Source organism: Haliotis cracherodii, unplaced genomic scaffold (genome assembly GCF_022045235.1).
Source record: "Haliotis cracherodii isolate W230 unplaced genomic scaffold, xgHalCrac1.p SCAF_1, whole genome shotgun sequence".
In the NCBI taxonomy this organism is placed as follows: domain Eukaryota; kingdom Metazoa; phylum Mollusca; class Gastropoda; order Lepetellida; family Haliotidae; genus Haliotis; species Haliotis cracherodii.
Window position 1 is genome coordinate 43,202,378 of NW_027266264.1, and position 25,152 is coordinate 43,227,529.

At 37.8% G+C, this 25,152-nt stretch overlaps 2 protein-coding genes across 2 annotated transcripts in view; one reads left to right on the plus strand and one right to left on the minus strand.

The window, feature by feature from the left end:
* LOC139478127 (ras-specific guanine nucleotide-releasing factor 2-like) overlaps positions 1-25,152 on the minus strand; it is a 969,963-nt gene that overhangs the window by 749,354 nt on the left and 195,457 nt on the right. The window lies entirely within an intron of this gene.
* LOC139470818 (uncharacterized) lies at positions 11,722-14,712 on the plus strand. The gene is given in 6 exon segments (XM_071253117.1): positions 11,722-11,849; positions 12,975-13,075; positions 13,529-13,640; positions 14,030-14,234; positions 14,236-14,294; positions 14,427-14,712. Coding segments are annotated over 6 exon segments (891 nt in total).

A 25,152-nucleotide genomic window follows, 5' to 3' on the forward strand; every position in this document is an offset into this window, starting at 1 on the left:
AAAAAAACTGTTTTGCTGGATTTAATAATCAACACAAAGCATTACGTAGATGTAAATACGAAATAACAAAACAACTGGATAAGTACTAGCCTGGATTTGCTAGTTTTATCTCAGTGCTAAATACAAAATGTACTTTACAGGAGGTAATTTGTAGGCACTTTCAACATTCAAAAATAAAACTAAGTCCAAATTGACATGGCAGAAACAGGCTATAAGCATTATGCAACTTAGCCTTGGAAAAAAGTTATCAAAACAACAATAAAAATAACAGCTATGTTTATGTACATAATAATAATGACATGTAAGTTGTTGTTTGAGAAGGGAATATGTTACCTTTACGTTCTGATATTTTGACGATGATTCACTATCCCACAATGCCACTCACAAATCACTAACCACTGACAAATCACATGCCCATGGGTTTCAAGCACCTGTTTTCACCTGTCGTCAAGGTGTCATAGGTCATGGACATTCACCGTGAACTACTAACACCTGGTTATGCTCAGTTTCACAGTAGTCTGTTTTGTTCATATTTTTACACACTTTTACGTGTAAAAAGACATAAAAACCTTTGATACGCTGTATTTGTGCCAAGGCCCAATTAGTACTAATTGAGTTGTTTGAATATTTATATATTTTGTATATTGTAACTGCATTTATTTAAAATCTGAGATCGAAAAAAACAGGTTTTTATCAAAACAGAAGTTGTTCCCAACCACTAACTACACACATGCCAAATTTAATTCCATTTAAATAAAACAATACCAATCATAACAAATATAAAAAAGGTAATTACATTTTGAATAATTCCATTTGGTTTCTTATTGTCATTCCATGATGCTATCTCCAAGATATATCTTCTTTTCTAATTGTTTCTTTTGACAAAAAAAACCCCAGAAAACAACTGAAATACTATAACATTATACAATGTTTTCTAGTTCTTTTATTTTTGTTGTATTATGGGTTTTTAACTACAAAAAGGCAATTACAAAACAGTGCCCTAAAAGGTGCTGTTTTCAAGTTTACCTGGTAAAAAGCAATTCCAATAATGATAACTGCATTAATTGATTGATTGTAAATTATTGCTTTCTAGCTGGCCTTCATTCAACAAATTGAAAAAAATGCATATGGTAATATTTACAACATTGTTTTCTACTTTTCCACAATTTCACCACTAAAAAAGGCAACTAGGATACAATTGAAATTATGACATTTAAAGAACTGCCCTCAAATTGTCTTTTATTGTCTGAAAAGGGGAAATCTGAGAATGCCATCCACTGACGTATATAGCACAACGTCACTTACTAATGTTGATTCAAGCATCATATGCCTTTGCATCGTGTTCCTGTGCATACATATAAAATAAAACTGTGTGTGTACAATAATATTTGCATTCATACCATTTCCATATGTACCACACCTGTATGCTTGCTATATATGAAAGAAATACAATGTCCAATGTTAATGTTGAACAAAAATAACTACACTAACATTATGAAAAAGGTAAAAACATAATTTTATTTCATTTTTTATATAGAACCTTGATAAACAGGTAACTGGCTACCTGTCCTTAAACATTCATATGTAATTAATTTTTGCATGCATACACAAAACTGCGAAAATAATGTAGAAGACCTCAAATGTATTGCATATGGTCAGGGACCAAATGTACAAATTGTAAGAACATGTACATATTGTACTTCCAAATTCCATGTGTAACACCTATCTGTGTGTGGGGGTCAAACTTGATGCAATCATTTGATCACTGCCACAATCTTATGATGCACATTCATAATGCAACAACAATAAGCAATATCTTAATTTAATACTAATGAAAAAGAGATACATGTACTAAATTATTTTTTGATGAAATGGTTCAAGGGAAATTTCAAATTCATTGATATGTGACCGAATTTGTAATCATCGAACTTTACCAAAATGTACATGCAAGTTGCTGCTACAAACAACACACGTCTTTATTTCATTACTGTACAAATTCAACTGCCATAACAGTTTAAATGCCCTCTCTTTCCTTCTATTCTTACAGTGCATACGCTTATCCAGCAATGCATACCCTTCATCTGCCTTGTTCATTCTACATCCTTTTGGAATTATTCCCCGTATACTGCTCATAAATGTATGGTAACACAAGTTACCTCCCTTTATACTACAAGGTGACTTCCCAACAGCTGACCAAGGTTGGGGGGTCCTTGATATTAATGGTTAATCCAAAATGTCAGGTGAGGTGAAATGGTTTTTAATGTCGCGTCCAAGACTATTGCACTTAAATAGCGACGAGCATGTACGTGTGTGTGTGTCTGCTTGTACTAGTCCGGACTAATGCTGATTCATAGTGCTTGGCATCTGAGATACCATAGTTTAACATAAATACCCCACTCAGACACAGTATACTGACCATTACTTGTTTCACCCCTTAATGCTGAGCGTCAGACAGGGTAACAACAAGTACCATCTTTTAACATTTTTGGTATGACGCTGCCGGGGATCGAACCCCGGACCTTCCGCTCTCCAAGCGGACGCTCTACCACTAGACCACAGAGGCGGTCTACAATATGTCAGCAAAGGATGATAGTATGTTGATGCATGGAGCTTGACATTACAGTGACCTCTGCTTGGTGATGATGACAAGAGACCTGAAACTGAAAAAGACATTAGATACTGTAAACAGTACATGTCAACAAGTAATATTCATCTAAATATGTTGTATCAATATATCAATAGAAAGTTTTATCATATAATGGGTAGGTTTCTAAGCAGGATAAAGCCAAAAGATAAAAACGATATCCGTTGGGGTCATATGCAGATAAAGATGCAAATATTAAAGGTCAAGTAGGGACTACTTTCAGTGTCGGCAAACAAACATGGCATTGCCCTTGTAATTCGGCGATCAGGTCAGAATTATCCATTGGGAGTCTGGAGAAATTACAGGGATAACTGCTATCATTATCAAAAGAATAGTCAAATATACTGACAATCAGCATCTAATTGATGTAGCTGAGGCATTTTACATGTTTTGGCAACTTTGGAGATATAAATTGCGAAACAATTCAGCGAGGACACAAGTCTAGCGGGGTCAGTTTCCATATCCGTGCTTGTAGACCTCTGCGGCATGGAACCGTTTCCCAAAAATAGACTATTTGGATTTGGCCTAAATATGTCCAAATTGTAACCTTGTTTTACTTTGTCACTGTGTGTACATCTGACTGCACTTCGTAATGTTGTGACAGGACAGGCAGATAAAGGGCAGTTCCTCTAGCAGACAGACGATAAATTGCCGCGAAAAGGCAAGAAGAAACAATCTGTGTAGGCAATTGTTGTTTGTCATATGTAGTTGCACTACTGTCTAAGGTTTCAGCTGGAACTATATTCTAAGATGTACCCTATTACAACAAATATATTTTACCGACATGTTTCAATAATACATTGTAAAAGAAATAAAACAAATTCAAAATTGATAGAAAACAGCTGTTCATTTGAGCTGAAGTTAACTTGTGCTATTTCACACGATTTCAACTGACTCAGAAAAGCGTGCAGCTTTTTGCATCGAAGTGGGTACAAGGGATATATTCTGCAGTATACGCAGTATTTTATCAAGATCACATGGACAAATCAGATCTCATCATTCTGACATAGAGGTATGAAAATGACTGTTGTCACTGTCTGACTGACACATCACTTACCTTCTAACGTAATATATATTGATGTGCACATTCCAGGAAAGCTTGCAATGTTTATGTTATGTTTGAAATAGATGGGAAGAACATTTTTTTATCACAGAATTGAAGGATGACATTATATGATAAAGAGGTTATCAAGCTTGTGTGTTTGAGGATGGTAAATATCCTGTATTAGGAATAAACACTATGTATTGAGGTCACCAAGGCTTGCTATATACAATGCTTAATCCTATTACAGGATACCATCCCCCAAAACACTCCCGTGATAACCTCTATTTGTCTGACTGTTACAAGCATTTGATATGAAAACAATTAAAAAGCCCAGATGTTCTGTATGTTTAGCAATATTCTAGCAATATTACAGCAGTGGACCCCAGAAATGGGCTTCACACATTGTACCCATGTTGGGATTTAAACCCAGGCCTTCAGCGTAACAAGCAAACACTTTTACCACTAGGGTACACCACCACCCCACGTGGGTTAGACATTAATAACAGTAAGTATGTCTCCAAAGAAGGTATCTCTTTACACATATAATAACAGCCTTTTAATGAATTTGCTTTGGAATCTTTCCAATTTTGAAAAAAAATCATCAAGGAAAAACTGTTAACCTTAGGTTTCAACCATGATAAACTGGAGAACCTTTGAGTTCACCAAATATAATTAAAACCCATTTTTTGCAGTTTTGATTTCATTCAGATGTTAAAAGGTAGTAGTCTTGATTTGCATTGGGTAAATGAAACATAAGTTTGTAAGCAATACCTGAAAGAGTATTATCAGATGATTATAACTTGCACCAATATGATATTTTCCTAGTTCACCAGATTCAGGGTTCACTTTAGGAATTTTCTGACATGGGGCCTTTATGTGAAAATATCATATATTCCAGAGGTAAACCTACACTTGCCCATACAGCACAATGTTAAAATGTCCACGCCCTAGATTTATCCCTGCAGACAACATAAAATCTGGCCTTGACTGTTGACTGGCTTAAGTAAATATATATATACAAAATTATAAATGTGTAGACTCATTCCAAAAGTATTGGTTCCTCAAAGCCCACAAATTGAACCATACAACAGTATGCACGGAATAAGATGGCAAAAGAGATTAAGGGGCACTGATCTAAAGCAATTCCCCGGGACTGGTTGTTGCCTTTGTTATTGTTTTTTTCCCCCGTGAGTACCTGGATGATACAGTAGAAATCTAGACTAATTCGCGACCTGTGCTGAGCAATTCGTAAGCGCATTTCGCTTTTATTGATAGTATAACGGCGTATGGTCACATTGATCAATAAAATGAAATACAGATTTCTAAATAATAAGGAAATGTAGGTATCTTTGTGGGTAGCATCGGTAATGGTGACGAAGTTTTGACAAGTCACTTGCTTGGTAATTGTGTGATTTTCCTTTACACTATTTTGACTTTCAACACAAAGTAAATATTTCTCCTGAGTATTGCTTATTTTATCGTGTTAATATTTTTACAGTCAAAATGTGCCAAAAATTTCCATTGAAAATTTATTAAACGCCTAAATATTCAGTTATTTTACAATTTGACTGAAAAATATGTCCATCTGTATTATTATAAAACGAATTCCAAAGATTTTTATGTTTAATATCATCACCAAGAGACTGTAAATGTTACAATGAAAAGAACATTTCAATATTGTTTGGCTTCTAATCCAACCTACATAATAATCTATTGTGATGTTTTTAGGCCCTTTTGATCGTCTTAATCAATTTTAGTCAATCTGTTAAAGAAATGCACAGACATTTCAGTCAAAATGACTGAAATATTTACACATTTTTTTAAATTGCCTGGAAGAATCACATTTTACAAATTGACTGTAATATATACACGCTTACAAAAAAAAAGACCTGTGAAAACAACGTCTATTGCGTATTGAAGAATTTCCCAACCAAGACGTAGAGGAACAAGAATGAATCTGTTCAGTGCTACAGCAAATGAAAGAAAACAAAAGGCAAATATCATAATTATAACCTACCAAATTTATGTGTATAATTTTAGGCAGCTTCCTTGTTCGAGGAATGTATCCGTGAATATCCAAACAAAGGAACAATATCCTACACATCTGCAGCTGTACAAAGAAACTTATTCGATGTCACGTGTCTCTGTAACAATCAAATATTTTAAAATATATATATCGTTTCGGGATATTATAACCCGTGTTGGTTTTCAACTGATCACTTAGTTTGTTTCAGGTGTTTCACATGGGTGACAAGTCTCAAGGGTCGGCTGAGAAAGCTCACGTGACACTTATGTTAATAACATCCACGGTTCCTAAATAAATCGATTCAGTGAGATAACAATGAGCAATCAATCAACGTATTATCGGTTTAACCCTTTGAGCAAAGTATGTTGTTTTTACATGAGCACCTCTCACGCCATGATATGAGTGTATGCCCTTTGTTTTAGTAAACCTAGACATGTAAACACTCACTTTTGACATATCCACTGTGCAAGATGACAGTGATTAATTGATCAACGTATTTGCTGTTATTCCTTTGATGACAAGGAACGATCTGTTGATTCACTAAAAAGTAAATCAACTGATCATTCATCTCTGGCTGGGCTGCCACGTGCATATTACATAACACACATTTCACCTCACTTCAAACCTGTATTTAGATTGAATGATTAGCCCAGACAAAATAAATGCCAAATGGGAACCTTTGCCAGGTAATCTAAGTGGTGCTTCCACTAATTGTACCTGCAATAAATTCATTAACTGAGCATCAAGTGAATGACGACAAATACACAAGTGTAGGGTTATACCAGAAAATGTGGATGACAACAAGGGAGTAGTAATCGTATTATCAACGCAATCCGAAATCCGAAATCCGAAAATGCTTTCACTGCATGGATGCTTTTTTTATGATTAAACTATAACCATCTGGTGTATTTCCAAATGACGACATCTGATGAACTCCGCTGTTTCTTTTGTCTGTTTGTTTAGGCTGAAGAAATTAATCAACATGTGCTCTTTTTCGAAATCTTTATAGATCACGGTTAACCAATCAGTGTTCCAAAATGCGTAAAACAAATATTGCCTCCAAGTTTATTTTGCTGTCCTTGCAGACGGTAGCCCAGTCTCTTGTCATGCTCAGTTGCGTTGCGCATCACCCGCGTACTCACGGAGAAAAAACAATAACAAAGGCAACAACCAGTCCCGGGGAATTGCTTTCGATCAGTGCCCCTTTAAGCTGACAATCAGTAGGTACTTCTAAATAGTGCATAAATTTAGCCCTCAAGTAAACACTTTGATCTATACAATGGGTCCGGAGGCTGAAGAAATATGAGGTTCATTTAACCTCTCAAATAGTAACTTCAAGAAATATGGACCTGTTGTTACAAAATTCAATTCATTCTTTGTTGTGAAAAGAAACATGATCTTCGAATGTGCTATTAACAGCAGGAAAAAGAGTCTAGCTAAACAGTGACTTATTCATGTCACTACATTAGCAGAACATTGTGAACATTACACTAAATCTGAAAGATGAGATGATCAGTCATAGAATTGTTGTAGGTTTCCCCAAACTACAGTAAGACCCACAACTTACTGAAACCACGCAGCCATCACAGAATCCCGAGATGAGGAGGAAATATTTCTACGGGTTGTAATTGGTAAACCAATTGACACAGCGATCGAGTCGGTAAGCAGAGAATTGAGTAAGCCATGGTAAGGCTGCATCAAACTTGACAATCATCCAGTCTGATTCAATATAGACAGTTTCAAGACAAAGCAGCAATCAATATAAATTCACCATTTAAAAATCTTACTGGTGAGAGTGAATACAAGATGAAAGTGTGGGGACAATTCAGAGCAGTTCTTGGGTCGGAAGAAAGATCAACAAACTCAGACAGTTTATGCTGTCGATCGAGGACATTGAGCTTTTGTGCCACTACTTTGATGATCAGCCAGAGAAGCCATAAAACTTGTCATAAAAGATGGCAGAGTGGATGCTGTTTCTTCCACTCAAAAGGAAGGTTATAAGGAAATGTACCCTCAATTTTTCAATGGCTTGGGTAACACTTGAGAAACATACAAAATCAAACTGAGAGCTGAAGCTAAACCTTTTACATTATCAACGTGAGAAGAATGGAATACTTGGGAATCATTACTTCTGTATGCGAGTCAACTGAGTGGTGCACATGGATTGTAGTGATTCTGAAACTGGGGAACAAAGTCAGAATCTGTCTGGATGTCACAAAGCTAAATGAGAATCATATATCTCTTGCCCTCAATAGCAGAGACATTTGCACAGTTAGCAGGAGCAAAATCCTTCAGTAAATTGGATGCCATCTCAAGATTTTACCAGGCGCCTCTAACAATAGAATCAGCTTCTCTCACAACATTAACAGACTCCCCTTTGGCATATCTTCAGCACCAGATGTTTTCTTGAAACAAATAGTGAGACAGCTCAGGGCCAGATTGCCATGTCGGAGTGCCTTTTTCACCCAACAAAAATCTGTATGGAAATGTCAGATTTGTTTATTAAAAAAAGGAGCTGAAAAGGTCATCTTCAGATCAGGTGCAGAAGAATCCCCCTACCAAGAGTCGGCATGAGGAACAGGCCTCACTTGAGTCTCGCCTATAACGAGTCCTTCAGCTTACCCACATGACCTCCGCATGGACTCTTCTCAACACTGTACGGGTCCTTCCCAAAATGAACCCGCTGCAAATGCTACATTGCTACAGAAGGCACAGAAAGCTGCTTTCCTCTTAGCTATGGTGACTGCAGAGTTTTGGAACTATTAGTACGTAGATTACTCAAGCCTAGTTTTTCCTCCTTTCAATGGAAAAAAAGGGGCAAGGATTTAAAAGTCCTAGGTACCATTCAGACTGTTTCACTCTTTCTCTACATTTCACAATTCCTTGATGTCCAGTATGTACAAGGCACTCGTGAAGAGCAACCTCCCCGTGGTGAGTGCTGGGTAACGCTAATAGCTCTTCCTCTGTGTGGAACCAGGGTAGAATGTGTCCACAGCACCCCATTGCTGGTCATAAAAGGCGACCGAATTGGGCAACCTGTTTGCCATGGGTTGCGTCCCTGTGTCGGTGGAGGACGGTAGTCTGGTGGTTGAGGGGACCAGATCCAGGAATAGCGTTCCTTTGCCCAATACACCACTTTGACCCTTACTTCGCCTAGATGGGTGGTAGGAAGGGCCCAGTCTTATCAATCGGCTGGTCATACCAAGCCCTGAGCACTTTACTTTTCATGCTCTCTTTCATTATTTCTGTGTTGGTGGAGTCAAGGAAATAAGAAAATTACGATCTGGTTCTCTACTGATCCAATGCAAAAAACAAATCCAGTCCCAAATTCTTCTTTCAACAAAATCACTAGCTACTGTTCCTGTTGAAGTTACCTCTCACAGGACACTCAATTGTAGTAAAGCCATCGTCCGTGATATCGGACGATGCCTTTCTGATATGACTGAAATCGAAAATTGTGACAGAGTTACACTCCTAAGGAGTTACTGCTGTCAAATGTTTCACGGGAAAAAGAAATAATGAAGTTGTAAAAAACAATACCTATCTGTTTACATTCTGTCTCCCACTGCATCCAGAATAACTCAAGGCCGGTTATTGCAATTTGAGGGTGGATACTTTTATCCCTAATCCTTTGAGGTGTTACTCTTATCAAAAGTATGGACATGGCTCAAAGTCATGCCCTGATCCAGCTGCATGTCATAGATGTGCTGGAACATGCAAAGACAGTGCCCTCTGTAACAAACCACCTCACTGTGTCAACTGTGCTGGCAACCATCCGTCTTCATCCAAGGAATGTCCTACTTGGAAACTTCAATCAAAAATTTCAAGGATCAAATATGAACAAAACATATCCTTTTTAGAAGCGAAGTAAGTTGTTCTTGCTCAGGAACAACCAGGACCATCTTTTGCTTCTACTGATTCTGCTTCTCTGCAGGTTTCTAAGACCAAAACAGGTAACCTGTCATTCCACAGGTTGCCTGACCGATTACACGTGGACAAAAACCTCTGGTCCTACTTAATTATCTGCAACAGGAAAAGGAATTGCTGACAAATGCACACCTAAATCCTCTACAATTCCACATATACGTAAACCATGGTTTAACACCAAAGGTAAACAAGCTGTAAAAGCGAGGAAAAAGGCAGAGAAATATTTCCGCCGCCACCCAACTGTCCACAATTTAAAGAGATTTAAAATGTTAAATGCAAAAGCTCATCGAGCATTTAAACAAAATAAACGCCAATCATGGCAAAGCTATGTCTATAAACAATCTCATTAAAATCAGACTTTAGTTCTCTCTACCGCTAAACAAAGATCTGAAGATGTCCCATTAGGGGTCCCGTCAGAACGACCTTTCATCCGACCAATCAGAGCGTCACTTACCAGATCATGAAAGTGACAGTCAGAATGTGATTTCTAATCATACAACCTTGAAAACATTAACACGGGATATTCCGAACGATAGTTACGGGTTTAACGACTGAATCCATACAATCTAAACCATCTATTAGCCACTCCAGAATGTTCCTTTGTTCTGGTTTCAAATTTGTAATCGAGAATTTGTCAAAATTTGTTTCAAAGCGTCGTCAGTTCATGATACAGCCACGGGTGCTGATGATATTCATTATCAGTTACTCAAACATTTACCCGAGTCATGCTTAGAAACATTATTAAATATTTTTTACCATATCTGGACAACGGGGAATTTCCCTTCATCATGGGGAAATGCTGTTGTGATACCAATACCAAAACCTGGCCAGGATTATACTGATCCTTCTAATTATAAGCTGATATCACTTACCAGCTGTGTGTGCAAAACCATGGAAAGAATTGTAAATAACCGACTGGTATGGTATTTAGGAACCAATAATCTTTTAACAAATATTCAATGTGGTTTCAGAAAAAATAGAAGTTAGGTTAGACTGGAAACATTTGTGAAAATGCTTTAATTAAAAAACAACATGCAGCCGCAATATTTTTCGATTTAGTAAAAGCGTATGATACCACCTGGAAACACAGAATTTTAAAAGATTTTTATGACATGGGATAGAGGGGGCGTTTTCCTGATTTTGTAGGTCAGCTTTTAAATTTCCAGGTTCGTATGGGACCCACCATGGACCCTAAATATAGATTGACTGGAAGGCCGACCACCAGTGCTCGATGTCTGCCACGTGCGTGACTTAGCGACAATCTGCGAGAAACAGCGACAGCCTGCAGACGACAGCAAAGCTTTTGTTTCGAGTAATCTTCATCAAACGGTGTCTTTATGTTGATATTTTACCTTATCTAAGCTGATTTTTTCCCAAGGTAAGTCATATTTTTAACCAAATCATGTCAACAATTGGCATCTTAAAACCCTAATGAGACGTAATACTGACCAATGAAAACCCTTTGTTTTCGCAAATGTTAGAACAATGGCGGCCATTTAGGCTAATTACACAAATTAGGGTTTTTCTCTCGTCAAATATCACCGAAATGCAAGTATTATTTTTATTTTTAAAAATCTGTTTCAGTAATATGATAATTTTAAATGTGTAATTGTGAATATCTTCTTTTGCAATTTTATGTTAATCAATGTCCAATTAGAGGAGTAAAATGTTACAAAGTTATAAGTTTTCTATCATTTCGTGCACTTTTACTGAAAATTAGCAAATTTCTCTAGCTCACGATCTCAGATATTAAAAAGGATACGTTTTTGTGTTTTAAGTTTCTGTAATCTAGAAATATCACTCTGTGCAGTGATGTACTTCAGGTATTTTTTAAACAAACATTGTTATTGTAATTAATTATTGAAGTTTGTGATAATATTTCTCTGTACCACCAGTGTAACAAGCTTTTCGGGTTATTTCTCATACCAGTGGTGCACTTGCCTTATTAATTTTCAGTTACTGCAACCTTTTCTACTATTATAACTAAATTTAAGTGTAGACTATTGTTACTATCAAAATCAGATTATTAATTAACATGAACATGATATTATTTTCTAAATGTATCTATATTTTGTCTAGATGCCACGAAAGAAGTCGAAGCTGGCTCGCCGGCAAAAGAATCACTGCAAGAAGAAACAACCCAACCCTATCAGTGATCGCACCTGTCCCAAGGTTCCCTCCAGTCCGAGTCTGTATATTTCAACAGTGTAGGTATTTTTCATTTATTTAATTATTTATCGAATTATTTATCGAATTATTTGTTATAATTTTCATTTATACTTGGATGATGCAAGAATAACTCAGCAATTGATCGTTATTGTCTACAGTTCTTCGGTTTGCCAAATGTAGAAAAGAAATAAGCCTTAAATACAAATAGATGAGATATTAGTTTTATATCCATCATAATTCAAGACAGGTTAGAGGAAATTTCTAAAGTTTAAATGAGATCGAAAATTAACTGAGATTTGCCAAAAAATTGGGACATCTCCATTTCTCCGTTCAAAATTATTTCTGAACTGTTCTACAATGTTTGCCACCATCAGCAGATGAGAGTTTCTTAATCAGTACGTTATTACATTGATAATACAATTGTTGATAACTAAATTCATATGAGAAACAATGTCATCATGATCTGAGATAAGTAATATAATCTTATTAATTCATGTTAGAAATGTAAAAGTTCCAAAACCTGATAATGATTTATGAAATTTAAGGTGATAAATTTTCAATTACTGAATAATATTTTACATTTTCAGTGATTGCTTTGAAGAGACTGAGGAAGGATGGACTGCTGCGATTGGATATTTCATCCTAAGTACTGAGAACGATACTTCGGTAGAGCCTGTAACTCTCGATGAGGAGAACCATACAGATTCAGATGGATTTAGTGGAGATGGATTTCTTGTCATTCTTGACAAAGCATACCCATATACCCCAGATGACGACCTTGATCAACTTGTGAATGATCTGACCGCATCACTGAGGCTGAGACAGTTTCATAAACTTTCATACTCACTTAAGGATTGTGACAACCTCTTTGACTTCACTTTGGTGAAATATAAAGACAGTTCATACATTAAACTGTGTCAATTTTATGAAGATGGGGGTTCTATTTTCCTTAAGACAACTGTATCAATTGACAAGGCATGTAATGGACAGATCACAGTACACCAGCATGTGATTTCACAAGCACATGACATATGGATAGGTTTGCCTGCATATGTTACAACTGTGAAGGATGTAACACATCTCTTGGCCAAATTGAACAGATGGAATGTCTGTACGGGAAATTATGACTAGAAGTTTGTGAATATGGTTCCTCTTCATGTCAGAATAAGTGATAAGAACACTTCCTATGCAGCATACAGGGATGGTGACATGGGGGCATTCGATGGCAACACCAGATACACGTCTACAGTTAGATCAGTAAGATGTCAGTTCCTTTTGCCTAATAATTCAAGGTGTCAGCACTGTAGAGTTTACCGTTCAACACTGCGAAAATGTCATTTTCGACAGACTCATTTGGAATCTAAACCAGTGGATCATCATTCGAAGAAGCCACACTCTAAAATGAGTAAAGAAGAACTCATGACAAAGGTTGGTGGACTGAGGGATGTTTCTCAACAACTGGAATCTGAATTAAGTATAGGATAAAGCGCGACTCCGAGGTTATGCTTGGGGATGTAAAACCCGAGGCGACGGGAGAGAAAATGTAAGACCGAGGGCGAAGCTCCGAGGTCTTACATTTCCGATCGCCCATCCCTGATCGCCAAAGAAAGCATTTTCTGCAACACCAGTGTCGCTCTTTCGCCATAAATATATACAAAAAATGGAAAGTATAGTCAGTGAATCGCACATATTATTCTTTGAACATTCTTTTATACAGGTTTACACTTTTCCCTGAGAGGTGGGAAAAAACACAGGGACCTCAGACTGTTCAACAATCCACAGATCACTGGGCCGTGGTCCGACGATACCCTCGGACGCAGATACCTACTGTACAAGCAGGACGTATCTAAGAGCTGTGCTGGTGGCTTAAAACACAGGAAGATGCTACCGAAAGTTGTTCGCGCATACGACAATCCCCAGAATCCCAGCAAATGTTATGTTACGCTTTTGAGAAATACAAGAAGCTATGGTATGTTCATGTACACTGGATATTTTCCCATAATAGCTTTACTGACAACAATAATGAAAAGCAGTTGGTCTTATACATTGGTTTTTGTGCACATTTAAAACTAATATAAACTTATTTGCTTAACGTTTGTTCTAATTTGTTAAAACACGCAGAAATGGCCACAAAATGCGAAATGTATTTGTTTTTGTTTTTTAAATTGTTAGGTATTGCTTTAGGATATATAAACTGAATCATTTCTTTCAATTACAGCAGTGCACCTGATGCTCAGAAAATAGACGCTTTCTACTACTCACCATTAGCGAAACCCAAGGCAGACAGATGGTTCAGCAATGTCCCAATAGGACACAACACGCTTCAAGGCATAATCAAGCGACTGTGTCGGAATGCAGGTATCGAGGGCAAGCGAACAAATCACTCTCTCAGGGCAACATCCGCCACCAGACTATACAGAGCGTAACGTTGATGAGTAACTTATTTGCAAGCAGACAGGTAAAGCATCATTTTACAGATTGAAGTTTTAAAAATATTTTTACTTCCAAATTGGTGGCAAAGATAACATATAAATTATTTGTGGCCAACTATTTTGCAGTAGTGTTATCATTTGAAAGGTACAATTGATAGCGTATATGTTTCAGGCCATCGAAAGCGAAACTGTGCGCACTTATAAACGGACATCCGAAGATCAGAAACTGCTGGTGTCGGACATCATCTATGGTGGGGGAAAGCAGAAAAAGTCTGTTACTACCACTGCAACAAGACCACCTCCAGATGATGCTACTGCGCCGCCGTCAGTTGCCACTGCTACTGCTATTCCGTCATCTGCAGCACTGCCACCAACCGTTTCGAGTGAAATTGTTTCTCATCACGACTTGCGAGAGAAAACCAAAGAAGACGCTTCGCGGAACACTTGTGTCACATTCAACTTCAGCTGAACTGTAAATGGTATGGTTTATGGCATCTCAGAATAAATGTTGAAACGTGTGTGTTGATTTATTTTAAAGAACTAATCCGCTACCCCACGCCTGGTTTGCGCCATGGGTCAGGTTAATAAATCTGTTGGTAAAACCTCAAGTGAGGGACAGGTCAATAAATCTCTTGGTAAAACCTCTCCAGTGACGGACAGGTCAATAAACAACTTGAACAACTCTACCAGAAAGGGACAAGTTGATAAATCTTCAGTATGGACCTCCCTCTGATCAGCAAGTATACTTCAACCCCAAATTCCCCTGTGTAAATTCAAAGCCGTCCCCGGCTTTTAGGTTGTTGGATAATCAGTAGAGAGCGGTACATGCAGACTGGCGGTCATTCCACGATAGCAATGCACCCACGAAACAATAGACATAATTTACCCTAGGTTTCTAAGAAAACTTAGGAGAGGAGTACACACTGCCATTAAATGTAAAGGGATTAGGCTGAATACAATCGACAATAATGAACTTTTGAACATGCTGGAAAAACATCAGTCTGAAGTAGAACAGTCTTTCCCTGATGACAATTCTCTCCAAAGAGTCCTCTGGGAGCAACAGTGTAAATGGACTAAATTATCCAACAAGTCTAGCATGCAAATATGGCACCCAATGATCATAAAATGGTGCTTATACATGAAAAATAAAAGTTCCAAGGCATATGATGCTATGAGAAATACTGGGTTTGTTTCACTACCAAGCGAGAGGACACTATTTGACTACTCACACATTTTGTCTAATAAGACCCTGACTTTGCTGCTGAACACTTATTGCAGGAAGCAACAGCTCATGGCATGTTTCAGGAGTCACATCTATCATATACACAGTAAACAAAGTGTTGCACCCCCTATACTTTTTCATGGAGGGGTGTTTTGAAAGGGTGTAAAGATAACCGAATTAATATTATAACCAGGATTTCGTGTATACCAACAAACCAGTGTATTGTCTATACAATGAACTTAAATGGGGTATTCCATGACCTTATGGCATGTAATAATCTCATGCTGAACTTTTACGAAAAATGAACGAACAACGAAGACGCATTAAGTATGGTGACATCTCAATAATTTTTAGTGACCAAATTCATCCAATAGGGTAAGAATGTCATATGGAGATTTGACGAACACAGTAAGTCAATATCGAGAACTTCCACCAAGCACTTGGATCACAGCTTGAAGTCTTCGTCTCATACCCCTCACCAGACGTTGGAATCGCTCCATGGGCAGCTGCTGCCACTCCTCGTGTAATGCTGCTTCCAATTCGCGCAAGTTCTGTGGAGGAGGGTCCCGACGATAAATCAGGCGTCCCACAATGTCCCATACATGTTCCAGAGGATTCAGATCTGGACTCATTGCTGGCCATGGAATCTGCGTCAGAGCATTGTTGTGGATAACCTGGGTCACAGCTCGTGAACGATGTGGTCTGGCATTGTCATCCATGAATATCGGTCTAGTGGCCAGTGGATGATTGTCAAAATGGGGCACCAGAACTGGATTCAGCACCTCTTGGATGTAGCGCTCCCCTGTCAAGTTGCCTCGTATGGTCACTAAATCAAGCTTACAATCAAATGAGAAGCATCCCCAGACCATAACAGATCCACCTCCATATGGTACAGTTGGCATGATGTTTCTTGCAGTATAAGCTGTTCCAGGAGGCCTCCATACTCTCACTCTGCCATCCACAACATGCAGAAGGAACCTGCTTTCGTCCGACCAGTGGACTCTTCTCCAGGACCTCAAGTTCCAGTTCTGTCTCAGTCTACACCAGGCTAGACGTAGTCGTTTGTGGTTGTCTGTGAGTTTAGGTCGCTTGATAACCCTTCTGGACTTCAACCCTGCAGCTTTAAGACGATTTCTCACGGTCTGGGTACTGAACTGTTGACGAGGAAGCCAAAGACGTTTCAAGGTTGTGCTTGTAGCAAATGGATGACGCCTTACCACCCTCAACAACGCTCTGTCATCTCTAACTGTGGTCTTACGTGGTCTGCCAGAGGGTCTGCGATTCCTTACATCATTGGTTTGTGCGTGTTTTCTGACCAAACGGCTTATTGTTGAGTAGTGATGTCCGGTTCTTCTGCCAATCTCCTTGAACGAAAGACCTGCTCCATGAAGGCCAATAATCTGCCACTTGACTGCTTCTGACAATCGTCTACCCGGCATTGTGGGTTACAATAAACTGGGCTGTCAGAGAACATCTTTTATAGGCAATGTTGAGCTTAAGAAGATACTGCAATCTGCAAATGTCATGCACCATGCAATTCACGTGCTGATTGCTACATTTTGGTGATCATCTTCCCTCCGAAAACATTACACATTTCACATCAGATCCCCAAGGAATACCTACCATTAAAACCAGAGTCGGGCGTTTTAAATGTTGTGATGTATCAAACGTATTAATGTGGGGGTGCAACACTTTTTTTACTGTGTATATGTTGGAATCCTGCAAGATGAAATCAAAGTTTCTGAAGGTTTGGTGTATGACAGGACAAGTGGAGAATTTGTAGGATTTGTTGATCTTGACAAGACAGGGAATGAACTGTTGAATATTGGACATGTCTTGCAGGATACAAAGCCTAAACTTGTAACCTCTATATTAGTAGTCATGATACGTGGACTGTCCTCAAATTTGAAATACCCATTAGCATGTTTTGCAACAAATGGGATCATGGCAGATCTATTGTACCCTATCATATGGGAAACTTGAAATTTTAGAAGTAGACTGCATGCTTAAATTCCTATATGTTACATGTGACGGTGCATCACCCAACCATAGATTTTTTTATTTGCATTGCACAAATGACAACGTTTACTGGATATGGAATCCTTATGCCAAGCCCAGAAGAAAACTCTACTTTAGTCTGATGTTCCACATCTTATAAAGACAGAAAGAAACTGTTTTGCAAATTCATATTCCCATAATAGGAATAGGAAACTGGAAGGATGGCAAGGACATAAGTTGGATGCACTTAGTCCAGTTGTATGAACAATATGTTGAGAATAATCTTTATAGTCGTGCCCCAAAATTGACGCGTTTGCATATAGTTTTAAGTGCATTCTCAAAAATGAAGGTGAATTTGGCTGCACAAGTATTTAGTGACACTGTAGCGAATGCACTTGAAGAATTATACGGTGATCAGGTAGTCGAAACTGTCAGATTTATAAGACACATGAACAAATTCTTTGACAGTATGAATACTAGGAATATAAATGAAGAAGTTTGCAAAAGACAGTCAAACCTTAAAGAATATAGTCAACTTAATGACGGTCGGTTTCAATACTTGCTTCAAGATTTTCTTGGATATTTCAGTGATTGGAAGGAAAGTGTCGGAAATCGGGCTGAGAACTTCACAAAGTCGCAACGACTTTGTATGATGTTAAGTACCCAAACTGTGAAAGGACTAAAAATCAGTGTAAATTCCATTGTGGAAAGTACAAAGTTCCTACTAGCTGAAGGAGCAAAGTTTGTTTTAACCAACCAGTTTAATCAAGACCCCCTGGAAGAACATTTTGCACATTATAGGTATAAAGGGGGCTCAAATGACAACCATCAGTATTTGAAGTTAAAAATACCCTTGCTCAACTTAGAGTGATAGGTTAATTCTACTGCCCTGGCACCAATACATGGAAACATAACAAGAAAGAGACAATCACATGGACTTGTGTTAGATAATACTCCATTACCAAAGAGACAAAAACGTTAAACCATACTGATTGACATAATGTTTATTTCATTACATCAGTCCCTGTAAATCATTTTGACGATGATGTTTCAACTGTCATCAGTCGGAGATCGGATGGTGTGGGCTCATCAGTCGGAGATCGGATGGTGTGGGCTCATCAACTGTGACCATGGTGACCCTCAAGAGTAACATAAATGGTGTCTAACAGTACACAGTAATTGCTGTAATTCTAAATTCTTACACAGCTCAGAATTGCAAAATGTTAGCATTGATTCGATGCATATTTGTCTTTTCTCATGAACTTATGAACCCATTACTAACAACAGTAAGGAGTGACATACTGTACATATTTCAATAATGTATCAACTGTCCATGCTGTGATATACAGATTATTATTGTAAATATTATATTAAGAAATTAACTGAAATATGTTCCTTAAGTGTAATATTTTTACTGAATAATATGTCTGAAACATTGATTGCTGTCTCATGTTTGAACATGGTTTTTTTTCGGAAACATGCACATGCAAAGACATTGATTTTTCAGTATATTGAGAATGTATGTTGTCAAAAGTCCTTCTTTGAGACTGTCAGATAACAAAGAATGGGATGTTAAATTGTCCAAGTCTACACATTTTCTCAAGTGCAACTCCATATGTTTCAACAGGAGAAATGAATTGGCACTTGTAGCCCATTTGGCACTTGTAGCCCACCATGATTACATTTGCTTGTCCATTTCTTGAATTTTGTCAAGAAGGTGTCTCCATTGCCAGCATGTGTCACAAGTCCTCTCAGTGTAAGTTCATGCATATCTCCATGATAACATTTCTTCTTTCTCAAAGCATGTATAATAAATCCAGTCACATAGAACAAAACATTTTGATCGTTTTCAGATAGGGTGACATCACATATTTCGGTTTTCTTTTCCTTTCTCAGATTAGCAAAATGAATAACTGCTGGTATGAGCTTCTGGAGGAATGACTGTATGAACAAGGTGCATGTTAGTTCCTCTGTAAAGGTCTCAAGTAAAGCTGATATCTGTGAGAGAAGCGTGTCGTCCAGACGAAGTTTGTGAAATATTTTCAACATTGATTCCCTGTCAGAAGATAGTGATGTCCCTTTTCCAATGCCGTCAAACACTGAAAAAAGTGGCTCAGAAAGTATTACATCTAATTTGGCAATAATGCCATGATTTTCTTGTAGTGTCTGACACAAACCATTTATTTCCTTTCTTCTTTATGAAAGAGGCTTGTCAGGGGACATCTCTTACAGGGTCGCATGTATTGCTTCAGTGAGTACTACCCTTAAATCGTGCACTGATGAAAATAACCTCTGTCCTCCAGAGGTTGATAAATTGGGTTCACTGCTTGAAGCCTGACTTTGCGCAGATCTGTCAACCTCTGAATCTGTCAGTTTGTTTTCATGAGCTGTAACAAATTATAAACAATATGCTTATTTTCACAATTGGATTATATCATCAAATACAACTTTGAAAATGCAGTATGTAAATTAACATTCATACATACAAAGGACTGTTGCTAAATGTGAGCTTGCATACCTGTTAATATGTTAAATGTCAATTGGCATGTGACAATGCTCACTAATAAGTATGTCCTCTTAACCATTCTTAATTGAATACCAAGTGCCTCACAGACATAAGGCTTAACATAATGTTGTGAAATGTATGACTATACCCGTAAAATCGTTAAACACATGTTAAACATGTGTTAATTGGTATGCGAGATAAGGCTTAATCACATGTCATACTCAAGATTCAGTCACCAGAGCTCCAGATAACTTTTTGAGCAATCAAGTTTTTACTCTAGCGTTTCGAGTTGAATTGGGTTTTTACATTTTTTGTTCGGTAACAAATATTTTTTCACTCATCTATTCATCACTATCGGATTTTTCCCCAAATTAGTGAACATTTTAAGATTAAAAAAAAATTAAATAATGTTTTAGATGTATATAACTGTTCGAAATATATAGGCTTTACTCGGAATGTAAATTAGCTCATAATTGTTTCGGAAATTAGTGCCTTTGTATGCAAGCTGAAAAAGCTGTATTTATACATTTGAGTTTTTCATTAATACACGCGTTTCTGTACACAAGTTATTTGAAAGTAATTTGGTTTTGAATATATTTTCGGGGGTATTTTACGCTGCTTATCTGGAGCTCTGAGTCACATTGTGAATTCAATATAATGGGGTATTTCATGGTGATGTATCCATTTAGTTATTTCAGTATGCAAACAATATTTCCAGGAATATTAATACTTGCCTTTGAGGTCGGATCTTTGATGCTTGTTATTGAAATGTCCACGGAAACCTTGTGTTGTCACATACTTCTTACAAACAGGACATGAGTACTGATATGTCTTCTGGAAAATCGGTTTCTCGCTGTTCTCCTTGCCTTGTGATGTTTTTGGAGAACGTGCTTGACAGGCCGAGGAACGAATGTCGCTGGTTTGTGCAGAAATAACAAAACAACAAGTAGACTAAAATTATTTATTATAATTGGCACGAGAATTGGGAGCTGACTCGGTGGTTGCTTAAGAATGGTTAATGTTATATGAGATTGGTTGCAGGGGCAGGCCGGCCTGACAAAGAGCTGTGTGTGCATGGGCAGTAGCCGGCCTGCGAAGAAGGGATTTGAAAATATGTTGGAATTTGAATATGAATTGGGGGATTATGAAATAAAATGCCCAATGTTTTAATGAAATAGTAGGAATTAAGTTATGGATGGAAGCAACAACCGGCACAACTCCAAGGAGGTAGAATGGGGTGGCTGGAAGGCCGAGAAGAATAAGACAACATGGCGGATTGAGAAGCGAATACACATCGGAGGCGCATGCGCAGCATGCCGGATGTTTAGAATGTACGTGATGCACCATGAACACATATGAAATTTGGCACCCGAAATCAAACAATTGAAATGTATATAACGCAGATGCTAAGAATGAACAATGACAATATGCATAGGTGAAACACGTAAATATTTTTAGGAGAAACCTACAATTGTGAGGGTACATCATGTAGCTGTGATGGACAACGGAAGCAAACAAGTTTAAAAACGAAAGCATGTAGGTACACGTGGGCGTATATAAAAATGGTAACGGGAAGTACTTATGCATAGATGAATCAACCAACAACAAAGAACGAGGAAGTGGGCAAAAAGAGAATTAGAGCAATATTTAGTGGAAGAATATAGCATAACAATTGATGAAAGGAACAGCCAGGAAGGTAGTGAATGGATGTATGGCAGGGGATGTCATTTCTGCACAAACAAAAATAATAAATTTACATTATGTCCTGTCTCTTCAATGTCGTCATCGGAACTTTCACCACCACTGATTTTCTCATCTTCGTATTCAGTGTAGTCTCCCAGTAATTCCTCAAGATTAATATCGGAATTGTCCCAGTGAATAAAGTCTTTATCTTTATCCATGTCAATGAAAGTGATTTGAATGTGATACTCTTGTTTACATCGCGTTATGTTTCCTAGCAGACGAGCGGAAGTCGATAATAAACGGACTCTACAAGCAAAAGAGCGAGTAGGGGGAGTAACTTCCGTGCGGTTCCCCGCCTCTGTTGCGCTCGCTACACAAACACGGGGGCAGGTGACCAGTCAAGCGCGCAGCAGAGATCAACAGTGGTGGGTAACAGTGGCCTCGAGTCCATCGTATTACCGTATTCGACGTAATAAGCGTATAATATTATTTTTGCTAATATATTGGCTAGTGAACAAACCCAATTAGCACCCCTTCCGATTGATCAATGTACACAAGACTTATTTATTCGCGTATAATACGCACTTGTGTGTTATATGCATCCTTTATGGGCAAATAAATTCTGTAAAAATATATGTCGTATATAAACATTTCAGGCTGTCAGCATACACCACGAACTTTATCTTTTAACTCTGTTTTTTCCACCAAAATAATATTCTAGTAAGAGCCCCCCATTTCTAATTTTGAGAACGCCCTGGGCGCTTATTACGTCGAATACGGTAAGTGTCCATGGATCCACCATGTCTGACTTTTACGATCAAGATCAAGGTGTCCCACAAGGTAGCATATTATCAGTAACGATGTTGAGCATAAAAGTAAATAGTTTATCCAAGGTTTTAAATGACTCTGTTGACGGGTCTATTTTCGTTGATGATTTTAATGTATCATGTTGAGGTAAAAATATATACACGATTGAGAGACAGTTGCAGCTTTGTCTTAATAAAATCAATGTTTGGGCAGAGCAGAACGGATTAAAGTTTTCTAAGTCTAAAACAAATTGCATTCATTTTTATCGAATAAATAAACCACATAGGGACCCAGATTTACATCTGTCTGGAACTCCAATTAAAGTTGTAAAAGAAGATAAATTTTTAGGAATAATTCTTTATCATCAATTTATTCAATTAAATATTTGAAAGCTAAATGTCTAAAGGCACTAGACTTATGTAAGGTTGTTTCTAATTCCAAGTGGGGAGGAGATCAAACGACCCTCCTTCACTTATATAGATCACTTGTCCGTTCTAACCTCGATTATGGCTCCATCATCTATGGTAGAGCTGGTAAAAGAAACCTTAAATTACTCGATCTCATACATCACCAGGGTCTAAGACTTTGTCTTGGATCTTTCAGAACTTCTCCCATTGACAGCCTATACGTCGAGGCTGATGAGCCGCCACTTAAACTACGCCGTATGAAACTATCTTTGCAGTATATCACAAAGTTATATTCTCATCCATCTAACCCTGTATTTAATCCTCTTTATGAGGATCTGTACAGTAAGAAGTCATCTCTTATTCCGCCTCTCGGAATAAGAATTAAACCTTTTATTACTGCTGCAAATATTGATCTCGAAAATATAGCTCCTTTTCGCCTGCTTTCTTCTCCTCCTTGGCAGTTGGTAAAGCCACAGGTGGATCTTACCTTATCTAAACTTAAAAAATCTGACACTAATCAACTACAATATCAACAAGAATATAATCAGTGAAGAAGTGAATATGATACTTATAAATCTATTTTTACTGATGGATCCAAGGATGGTGATGCTGCTGCTAGCGCCACTATCATTGGATCCAGAACTTTATCAACTCAATTACCTGATAACTCATCCATTTTCACAGCTGAATCAAATGCTATTTTAACTGCTATAGAATATATTCATAAACTGAGTAAACATAAGGAATTCATAATATTTTCGGACTCTCTCTCCTGTCTTCAGGCTATTAAAAACACTTCGTGTCAGCATCCAATTTTACTCAACATCATAGAATTACATAATAACCTTGTTACTGGCCAATACGACATCATCTTTTGTTGGTTACCCAGCCATGTTGGAATTGTTGGTAATACAATGGCTGATGCTGCTGCAAAAGCAGCACTCAACAAATCTGTGACACCACTTCTTATACCATACAGTGATTATAAACCTGTCATTAGATGTTTCATCAAAGATCTAATGCTGAAGAAGTGGGACAAGCAAGTGGGTATAAATAAATTACATGCAATAAAAGCAAATATCAGTTATACCTACTTGGGTTGTCTTGTCAGTCCAGATGTGAAGAGATCATTTTAAGACGATGTCGCATTGGCCATTCTCGTTATACTCATGAATATGTATTAAAGAGTGAGGATCCTCCATTCTGCATCCCTTGTGATGAAAGAATCACAGTCAAGCATGTCCTGCTTGACTGCATTGATTTTTCCATCACAAGGTATAAATATTTCAAAGTTTCAGCTATGAAGGACCTTTTTTACACAGGTACTGTAAGTACTCATTTAATTCTTGTTTTTTTAAAAGAAATTGAATTAATTCATAAATTTTGATAGCTATATTTTGTACATAAGTAAATAACTTTTATAATTGGTAGTATGAATCAATAACTGAGATTGTTAGTGGCTATATCCTCGAAGGGGGTCACAGTTGTGTAAAATTATTGTCCCCCTGAGAGGGTATGTAACACCACGTCTTTCAAAGTATGTTTATTTCTGCCACGTTTTTAATTGCAGTATATATGTTCCTTAAAATTTTGGCTAAATTTGTCCATAATCACCAACAGCTGAGGGGATGATGTAAATACAGCTGGGGTCCATGCAGGTAACAAAAGTACTGAAAGTCCCCATGGACCCTAGCATGGTGATCTACCCCTTTTTTAGCCCTTTTGGAAATAGTATTCACGACCGATCGTCCGTCCGTACGTCTGTACGTCCGTACGTTCATCCCACCTGTTTGTTGCCGCGATATCTCAAGAACTAAACACTGGATTGTCTTCATATTTGGAACTATGGTGTATATACAGACTCCGCAGACACCAGTCGGTTTTGGTGACCTTGACCCCATTTTCAAGGTCACAGCGGGCAAATCTGCTTTTGGAGTTGGAAAACGGTGTTGCCGCGATATCTCAAGAACTAAACACTGGATTGTCTTAATATTTGGAACTATGGTGTATATACAGACTCCGCAGACACCAGTCGGTTTTGGTGACCTTGACCCCATTTTCAAGGTCACAGCGGACAAATCTGCTTTTGGAGTTGGAAAACGGTGTTGCCGCGATATCTCAAGAACTAAACACTGGATTGTCTTCATATTTGGAACTATGGTGTATATACAGACTCCGCAGACACCAGTCGGTTTTGGTGACCTTGACCCCATTTTCAAGGTCACAGCAGGCAAATCTGCTTTTGGAGTTGGAAAACGGTGTTGCCGCAATATCTCAAGAACTAAT